General features: G+C 32.2%; 1 protein-coding gene across 1 annotated transcript in view; it reads left to right on the plus strand.

Moving 5' to 3' along the window:
- The window catches only part of LOC115878828, a 36,220-nt gene extending 26,255 nt beyond the window's left edge, over window positions 1–9,965 (plus strand). The window contains exons 6-14 of the mRNA XM_030895433.1: window positions 3,378–3,613; window positions 3,677–3,850; window positions 4,142–4,296; window positions 4,351–4,505; window positions 4,566–4,804; window positions 8,149–8,899; window positions 8,958–9,109; window positions 9,232–9,427; window positions 9,664–9,965. Of these exons, the coding sequence (XP_030751293.1) occupies window positions 3,378–3,613; window positions 3,677–3,850; window positions 4,142–4,296; window positions 4,351–4,505; window positions 4,566–4,804; window positions 8,149–8,899; window positions 8,958–9,109; window positions 9,232–9,427; window positions 9,664–9,836 (2,231 nt within the window). The 3' untranslated portion in view covers window positions 9,837–9,965. The remainder of the gene's footprint in view (window positions 1–3,377; window positions 3,614–3,676; window positions 3,851–4,141; window positions 4,297–4,350; window positions 4,506–4,565; window positions 4,805–8,148; window positions 8,900–8,957; window positions 9,110–9,231; window positions 9,428–9,663) is intronic.
- Window positions 9,966–10,545: the final 580 nt, after the last annotated feature.

A 10,545-nucleotide genomic window follows, 5' to 3' on the forward strand; every position in this document is an offset into this window, starting at 1 on the left:
CACAATTTTACCGGATCGCAAATATTTAGATTACTTGCCAATGAATCATACTATTTTCTCTAATCGACTTTAAAATAAAGTGTTTTAGCATTACTAGATAAATAAATAGAGAGTTTCCGAAGGAATGCATATTGTTTATTAGAATAGTGAATAAATAAAAGCATTATTACGACGAACTTATTTTCCAAGTTTTACAATTGAAAAAAGCCGACAGTAGGCAAAGTTAGCCGAGGAAATACGCCTAAATAATATCCCTCTTCACTATTCGACCTTGCTCTACTTCGGAATATTTCGCGAATAGTGTAGTAGCAGTTTTAGATTCCACTTATTTGGTACCTACTTTCTCTTGAGTTTCTCTAAATGCGTTTTTGCTCTGTCGTATGTGCAAAATCTCCAGACATCGTCCTATATTTGACAAGCTTTACTTGAATAAGACATATACATAATAGGTTTCAAAAGGAATAACTAAAATTTAGCTGTCAAGTGTTTCGTTTAGGATTACTTGATCCTTCAGGGCTTATTTCCATTTCCATCATTACGGCAGTCACACAGGCACACACACATTACGGCAGTCTACACTGCTATATTGTATTGCTATTTTATTTTTGATCGGAAATATTTCTGACTTCAATTTAATTCAATTTGAATATCAATGTCCTATAATATAATGATAACACAAAACAGACTTTTGTTTTTTTATTATTATACTTTGTTTTTTTTTTGTTCCTATTATTATTCTCTGCTTAATTAATCATATGTAATATTGATACAAGTAAACAAAAATTGGACAATTTTCGAATCTTAATTATTTTGATAGTTTCCTGTTATCGTAGATGATGTATAAAATTAGGTTAATCTTTGGAGAATTAATCACCGCAACCTTATAGATTTCTTGTGTCCCCCTTTTTTAAGTTCTAACTCATCATACAGTCTCAGGGCTTTGGCAAAAGCCAGTATTTGAGACGGTTCTACAGAGGTTAAAAGAAGAATATATAGGAGGGTGGTTACTCACCGAGACCTTACAGATCTATTGTTTGTCCCCCTTTCTGGAGTTATAACGAGTTATAACTCATCATACAGTCTCAGGGCTTCGACAAAAGCCAGTATCTGAGACGGTTTTACAGAGGTTAGTTCTCCATCTCCAATATCAGTCGTACTAGACGTCGTGGCACGAATGGTTGTCATCTCAGTGCACTCAGTGATGAGGTGTTCTGATATTTCCCCATTTTCTCCACTGAACCTGCATTCGCCGTTGTTTCTTAGCTTCAATAATCTACTGAGGTGTTCGTTGAGGAGACAGTGTACTGTTAAAAACCCCTTGACAATCCGAAGATTGTTTTTACTTGAATCAAGGAATATCTTTGATTTTCCTCGGTCGTAAATTCTGGGAAACTTACGACCTGTTTACTACTTATCTATACATATTTCGACCTTCTGAAAACAATACACCATTTTTTCAAGCAATGTGGCAGTATAAATTTCTTATCAAAATGGCTTCTAACTAATAATAATAAATTTTATTTTATAGGCTATTAATGATTATTTTGAATTAATATACATATTTGCTTATTTACTGTTACCTACTGCGACTTGCTTTATATCAAAGCTTTATATTAATAAAAATATTTTAAAATAAAAAGTCATTATATTTTTAATCTACGACAATGTCATTATGACACATTTAACATTGTCATTTGGATGACATTATGGCTTTCATAATAGCACTAGTGCTATTAAGAATTCATAATAACACGCAAATTTTAAAATAAGAAACAAACAAAAAAAGGTACCTAAATACGTTTATTTATTGTAAACATTAATTATAATATCAGTACAATTGTAAAAAATGTCTATACCTATGTGGCGGATCCATCTTTCCAAAAAAATCCTGTATGTGCAGTGGCGAAATACTCATACAGAATTTTTTTTTTGGAAAGATCAGTACCATTGGTTAAATTAATTCCAGACGATGACAGGTGAGTTGAATTTTTAGAAAGTAAATTTATTTCTTGAGTGCTTGAACTTGAAGACCTATCTTTGCCAGAAATGTTACCCAAAATATTACATGACACTTTTTCCTTATTTTCTTTGGAATTTTCTATACAGCTCTCTGCCACTGTGTTAGAGCGCCAACCACCATGTCTTTTAACAGTTAATAATTCCAGCAACGACGCAGACGATCTACGGAAACAATGTCCAGTGTATTGTTGTGGATTTGGAAAACTTAGGAACAATGCTATTTTATACGGCATTTTCCATAAAGTATTAATGCCAACGGGTTGCTTAATACATTTTCCATTTCTGTACCCCACAAAAAATCGAGTATGCTCTGTGTTGCTTGGCCGCATAGCTATATATCTTCGAACCATTTCCGCCATCTTTATTCCTTCAACATTCCCTTTCGTTACAAAAAAAATCTCGTGATGTCTTTGTTTTCGTAAATGGTATAATGACATGAATGCATTGTCTTTCACCTATAACATTTTGCAGCTGCAGATTTGTCAACTCGATTCGCCGGCAGGCTCCCGCAAGTCCCACTATCAATGAAACTTTTGTCAGGAAATAAGTTTTATCATCAGCTTCCAACAAAAAACGAGTTATGTCTTCTTTTCTTAAAATTCTCGATTTTTTTGTCCGAAATCCTTCCGATTTTCTTTTTAGAAATGCAATTAAATGGACGTACTTACTAATATCTGTATTTTTGTTCACTGATATAACTGAACGTAGCATGGAATAATATACCCAGAGTGATAAAGCCTTCCTTGTTTGAAAGATGTTCAAAATATGCCAGGAGAACCTTTTCGTTACTACTATTCTTGATTCCTTTCCCTTTACACCAATCTTCAAGTTTTACATAGGCTTGCTCGTACGTTTGTCTTGATTTTTCAGGAAGTAGGGAATCGACCACATTTTGCACAATGCCTTCAGTATCCGAAGGAACACTTTCAGAATCAGAATCACCCATATTAATATTATTTTTTGCTTTTTGCTAAAACTGCACGTTTAACACAAAATTGAACATCAATAATTGAGTTGTCAAAGTCAAAATGGAAACAATCAACAAGCACGGTTACCACGGCGTCGACTAATATGGGCACCTGATAATTTTGAATTTTAATTTTTATGAGGATAACTCTGATATTTTAAATTAAATCAAATCTTTTTGGATCGTCCCTCGTGTCGCGTCGTAGAATAAATTTTGAATGATACACGTTCGATACGAACTTTTTAGTTAAACTTGTGTAACTAAGAAGCAACTCGGCTAACGCCTCGTGGCTTAACGTTACACGCGTTTCATTATGATGTTCGTATCGAATTTGTATCAATAATAACTATAAAAACTCAGTGTTTCATTTGACTTATATTGGTAATTTTAGGTGGAAATGTTCCAAGATTTCCAGATACAAGAGACTTTCGCTTGGCTATAGTTGACGAACCTAATGGAATCAAAATCAAAATTGAATTCTTATCACCCGCTCTCTCAAATATTTCCATAAAAGTAATGGTACTTATAGCGATTGGAACCGATATGTGGCCATCCTCAACAGATTTTCCATCAAGAATACCGCTTGGACATCTGGACTGCCTATTATATCACCAAGCAGCTCAAACGGTTACCTTAGTTTTTCTAACAATAATTGGAAGTTAATAAAATATTTTGTTTTTGATTTTTTAGGGTATGTACTTAGTTGGATATGGTGTTCATTCCATAGCATGGCAAATACGAGTACCAGCAGCGGAATATTTCCTTCTAAATCATTATGGAAGTAAAAGTACAGTGAGAACTGTATTGGATATTTTATATGCTATTTTGAAAGATATTAACAATTTAAGAAAGTATCAAAAACCAGTAAGTGTACAAGCTACCAGTAAATGTAGAAAACATATGTAGAAATAGTCTATAATGAATTAATTTATTTTAATTACTTTTTTTGAAATTTTACTCAATATTATTTACTATAAATTTGGATGTTGCATTTATCTCTATGTATTAGTAAATACTAATACAAAAATATATAAATATTATCAATAAATATAAAATTTCAGAGGATATTGTTTTCATATCTTTATATCTTATATTCTTTATCAGTTGTATTATTATTCATCTTACTTAACTTACTTATCTAACTTATAATTGTAGATATCATACAAAATACTTAATAAATACATGCTCTACACCTTGCTAATAGAAGAACTAGAAGAAAGTTCTACTAAACCGTTCTCTGACATGATCTCTTGGTCTCCGATGTATTTATCCACAATAGTGTTAAAGCTTTTAGATAAGGCAATTGTAAGGTAAAATTTAGATACTAAAATACGTACGATTTTCTAATTCTTACAAATTTTCAGACTGTACTCTGAATTTCAATCAAACTACTTTTTTAAAAATGCCAATTTGTTAGTAAATCCTGGCCATCTTTGCGATGACGACTTCACCATTGAGGGGAACAATGTGAAAAATTATATGATGCGTCTCTTTGACGAATCCTTGATCTCTAATAAAGGTTCTATAAAAAATAAGTTTACTTTTTGTGCAAATGTCGATAATTTTTTTATTTTTTTAGGTGAAGAAGAATTTACAAATCTTCTAATAACACAAGAAACGGAAATAAAATTACTATACAGATGGAAAAGTTTAGTTGATAGCCTCTTGCCTCCTTCTAGTACTAGAAGTAGAAGATTGTTCTTTGCTCGTTCTAGAAACCGAAAAGAAATTGTACATACACAATACACTGCTAGACAATTAGAATACATTGGTTTAGTGCTACAGAATATGCTTAATGTAAAACAACACATTTTAAGGGTAAGAACCTTAAGAACTTAAAAGAAAATTAGAGCATCTGGACTAGAAGTGGTGAAAAAATAACTATTCGTTTCTCGAGTGCTCGGTACTTATCGATACCCGAAGTAACGAGTAACGAACTTAAAACCATATCATTACATTGATTACTATGACTACTTATAGTTTTTATTATTTAGTTTATCGTATCGCACTTATACGTATACCTTAACATGGATAGTATTGTATCGTAAATGTAGTCAAATGCGAATTCTATGAAAACATAAAAGGTGGCGAAGGGATGATAAGGGGGTGAAATTAGGGATGCAAGGTTGCATAAAAATTTGTTAAAATCTGTTCTAGGAGTATGATTGTTTTTATTCGCCCTCTAACAATTTTGCACAGAGGTCCCTTATGTGGCGTAATTGAACGGGTCGAAGTTATTTTTGGAAATTTATCTGCTGAGAGGATGAAAATGGGAGTAAAATTTTGTATAACTTTCTTTAAAATTAGTCTGAGGAGTTTGTAATTTTGTACAGAGGTTCCTTAAGAAACGAAAGTGAGTACTTAAAAGCGACTTTTTGAGAATCCATCTTCTAAGGGGATGACCCCTCACTTCATCAATTTTTTTTCATCATTTAGTTTGAATACTGTATAAAGAAAAAATTAAAATTTTCCCTAGCAGTATGTAATTTTGCACAGAAGCCTAATTGAACGAAGCGATTTTCGGTTATTAAATTTATCTTTTAAGGGAGTGAAACTGGTGGTGAAATTTTGTATATATTTTTTTAAATTTGTCCTAGGGGTATGTTCTTTTGTATAGAGGAAGTGGCGAAAGTGAGTACTTAGAAGCGATTTTTTTGGAAATTTACGTCTTAAGAGGGGCGAAATAAGGGGTGAAAGTTTTCTCAAAAAAATTGTTAAAATCGGTTTGAAATTTTGCGTATAATACCCAATATTTTCCGTATAACAATCCAGTGGCGTGGTGAGTTTTTTTCTATGTTTGCTTTTTTTCTCAGAAATAATAAAAAATAAAATTTTTTAAATGAAAATCATAGTTGGCTATGAACTGACTATGAAAAAATGCTGGCGTTTAACCATTTCGAACGATATAAAGTTATGGGTACCTTTTCTAAGAATGAGAGCAATATTAGGTTTTTTCTCTTTGTATCGAAGTGTACCTTGATAGTTGTCTAATTATTTGTTATCGCGCAATTTAATATTCTATATTATTATTTATCTGCATAATTAAAGACTTTTGAAAAAATAAATTAACATTCTATATTAGTTTTAGTAATTACAATTGAAATCGATACCATAAACAAAGAACAAAGCTAAAAACGTACTTTTTGAGCGACGATTATAGTTTTCTAAAAAAACTCATCTAAGATGTTCAAACTGAGCACTTCCTCGTTAAATGCATAATAAACATCTTTTGCGCACAGAGTTACAGCGATTTATTAGGCGAACTGGTGTAATAAGTCCAAACGCTTGCCTCTCAAGTAGCCTTCTGCAATTCTTCTCTCGTCCAATGGTTCTTCCTTAATGGTGCGTTTAGACTTGAGCACGCACGCACTGATCCTCCGCGAATGCTTAATTGTAAACGGCTGTGCGCGCACGCTCACTCTGAATCTGTCTGTGCGCGAGCAGCGGCGAACGTGAGCCGTTTGGTATCGGTCTTTGTTCCGTGCTCAAAGGGATTTTATGGGTGCGCGAACGCTCAGTTTGCACCGGCAATTTGTTTTATCCGTGTTCGTACGTGCGTGTGTGATTTTTTTTTCTTTTTCTTTATTAAAATTATGGAGTGGATCAATGAATCTTCGTTATTATTAATTGAAGAATATGAAAAGTTGCCTATATGATGAAATGTTAAACATTCTTTGTATTATTAAAAAATAAAAAAAATCGCATGGCAAGATCTTGTAAATAAAATTAATATTGAATATGTCGATATTAATGAAATTGCTATTCTAAAATTTGTATCCTTTGTTCGTAATTTTTGGTGTTATTAAATTTTGTAAATATTCAAAGTCGGGTCTGGTCATTCTTGTAAAGTTCTTGAACTGATCATACATCCTCAGACACTAAGTTGTTGCAGTGAATTATATCGATTTCTAAAAATTTGGGTTTGTCACCAGCGACGATGTTTTCGATTTTTCTCCTTTTTAATAATTAAGCTGTGCATAACAATGACTGCAGCCTCGACTATTTCTTGGTCGTCCATTATTTTCGCCAACACAACTCTGCTGTGCGCACACAAATGGATCACTTCATTCGTCGAAAAATAAGTTTTTAATTTGAACGGAGCCGAGAGCGCGAACGAATGCCGTGCGCGCACGCTCAGCTCGTACGTACTCAAGTCTAAACGCACCCATTATATATAAGGTCTTTTAATTCCCCCATAAAAAAGTCGAAAAAAAAATCACAGGACCTAGCAGGTCAAGATATGGGGTTGTTCCCCTTGTTCCAATCTGATTCTCTCTAAATTCTCCATTTAATGGCGTTTTAATGGTAATTGGCAAAACTAATATAGAATGTTGATTTATCTTTTCAAAAGTCTTTAATTTTGCAGATCAATAATAATATAGAATATTAAATTGCGATAAAAATAATTAGACAACTAGGGCTACACGAAATCAAGGCCCGCTTCGATACAAAGATAAAAAACTCTAATTTTTCTCTCATTCTTAGAAATATATACCCATAATTGTACTGTATATCGTTAGAAAGGGTTAAACATCAGAATTTTTTTAAATTCATAGCCAACTATGATATCCATTTAAATAATTATGTTTTTTATTATTTCTAACAAAAAGAGCAAGTAAAGAAAAAAAGTGACTACGCCACTGGATTGTGCTTAAAAAAGTGCCTTAACAACGTCTTTACAGAATTTTATTATCCCGTGAAATAAAAAAGTTATGGGCAATTTTCAAGTTCTTTAAAAAAATCAAGAAGACCCCGTATCTCAGTTGGCAGTGAAAATATCAATAGGCTGTTTGTGCCATTAAATGTGTCTCAGAAATCGAGCCCATGACATCCACGTCGTTTTGCTCTGTCTAGTCAGGAAATAGGTTTTCTCTGTTAAAACAGACCAATTTCGACCACCCTGTACAAAAAATTGTAACGGTTCTAGAAGTATTAAATTTACACAAAGAGTATTTTTGAGAATATGTACTTTAAGTAGGTGAAATTAGACACAAAGGTGGACAGCAGTTGACAAAATTAACAACAATCAGTACAAAGTAATCATAGTAATCAAAGTAACAAATATTTGAAATTATTACCTAGTAGTTGAGTAACGATTAGTAACGAGTAATCAAAAGTAACGAAAATCAACATCACTCTGTACTAAACTTTATATTTTTTAGCCATATAACAACGTATTTTCCGAATCAGTAATGTCCGATGAAGAAGAAGAATCAAGTCCTTTAGAAGACATAATTTTTATTCTCGTAGCTATATTAGATCAGGCCAGAGATCAGTACTTAATCAATCAAGCCAATCCGGATATATCTAAAAATCAATTGAAAATTAAAAGTTCATACAACACTTACGTGACCAAACTAATTGAAATAATTAGAAACGATAAAGAACTTACCACGATTAATCATTCTGAGTTAGAAGATGACCTCAATTTAGTGAAAATTATATTGAAATGGTTATACAGGGGTATGGATCATAACAAGAAATATTTGGCTCCTATTTTAAGACCCTATTTGAGAACAGTATTTCTAACCAGCCACCACATATCTTACCATTTAGAGCTCATAAAAGAGAGAGTCAAGAACGATGAAATTGAGTCGTTAGGATTGTTTTCAAAACTTGTAAATTCAGGGTCTATCAGTCCTGCCCAAGGTTTGGTGGATTCAGTGAATAAAAATTGGTCGTGGGCGAAGGAAATGCTCGATATGGTGGAAAAGAATACACTTAGATTAATTTTTATTGAAGATAAAGGAAAAATTTGCAGACATGTTCTATCATTGCCCTCCGATAGTAGAGAGAAATTCAAGGAACTTAGTGGAAGCAGAACATGGAGTGACAAAGAGAAGAAAAATAGAAGTATTAAAAGAAGAACTACCTTGCCTTCTAGGAATTACTTCAGTTCACTTGTCAGTGAAAGTAAATTATTATTAAAGCAAATAAAATGAAAGGTAATTTAATAATTTAAATATTCTAGAATTTAAAGAAGGATCTTCAGATGTTCCTCAGCATGATATTTTGAAAACAAGCAGTCCTTTAACTGTCATTCTAGGAAAGCATCATCGCAAAGGACAACATAGAGGTCAAGGAGATATTTTTAAGAGCATGGAATCAATGCAAAAATTAAACGTTTGTATCATATTTTTAGTTATAAAATTATGAAATATGTATAAATGAAATACAGCTGAAATGTTTAGCTATAATCATGGTAGCAAAATCATTTTTTATTGAACAACTGTAATTATTTGCAGGTTTTTAAAGAGGCAACCCTGTCTTTGCCAAAAGAAGACCAAACCGAGATACTAGATATTATTCAGAATGTTCACATGGAGAAAGCGAAGAGATCTTTAAATAAAAAATGGTCGTCTACACTGCCTCATAGCAGCAAAATTTTTCCCCAAAACACACAGCCCGTACAAAGATATACACCAAAGGAAGAAAGTGCAGGTAATATTTAAAGAATATATGTGAATTTATGAATTCCTTCTCCAACACCTAATGTGAATATTTTATTAAACTTTGATTTAGCTGACTATTTATTACTATCTATAGTTGTGAAATATTTGTAGTGCTAATATTAAGACAATATCTAGATATATTTATATGAAACTATGCGATTCATTTCCTTTTAAATTACAATGTTCCAGATATGGTGGTAATAATAAATGTATTGTGCTTTTAAGGTTTACAAATTTCTCCCAAAGAGAGACGCAAGAACAAAAAGCTATTGAGAGGTGAGAGTTTACTAGGCACCAGCAGAGCAGTTCGATTGAGAGAAGATAATGGTATATTCTTGCTGCAGGAGAGCTTCAGAATTAAATGCTTAGTACATAAAGCAGATTCCTTTAGATTATAGTACACGCTTCTAAAATGTTTACTTAAAATCAGTACTATATGATCACTAGATTTGAAACTAATGTTGTTATAGTATGTTAGGTTTTATATTAAGTAGGTAGATGTAAAAATAAATTAGTTTTATAAATTATTTCGTTTTGTTTCTGATGTTTGAAAATATCATTACCTACCCGTCGTCAATAATGTTTAATCTTTAGTGGCTGTGAACGAATATAAACATAAAAAATTAAGATGAAGATGAATATTTTTTCTCGATATGGAAAACATTTCCACATGTATAAACATCACCTTATTTCTAAAAAGCCAGCTAAATAATTTATTTTGTTATTTTCAAGGATGTTGCCTGAATAGTACCTGTATTGATCGTACCGGTTGATCAGTTTGTACCAGTAAGATTTTGGAAAGTAGCAGGTTTAATAGAGGAATCTTACGGTAGAGATGAAAGTATAGTTTTTAATTTTGAAGATACAAAAATAAAATACAGGGTATCATTAAAATGGTGTAAAAAAATCGGGAGTGATAGTACTCCTAAAAATAGTAAAAAAAGTTCCTATAAGTATAGGACGGAAAATGCATATTAGGGGAGTTAGGGGCACTGAAAGGGTGAATTTAAAAAACGGTTATTTTGAAATTGTAGGCTTAAAAAACGAGATAAAATTTCGAAAAAAAAATGTTGTGCAATAAATTTTGACCCTAAATCAAATGGTGAT

This window comes from Sitophilus oryzae, unplaced genomic scaffold (genome assembly GCF_002938485.1).
Source record: "Sitophilus oryzae breed Bouriz unplaced genomic scaffold, Soryzae_2.0 scaffold_1532_pilon_pilon, whole genome shotgun sequence".
Taxonomy (NCBI): domain Eukaryota; kingdom Metazoa; phylum Arthropoda; class Insecta; order Coleoptera; family Curculionidae; genus Sitophilus; species Sitophilus oryzae.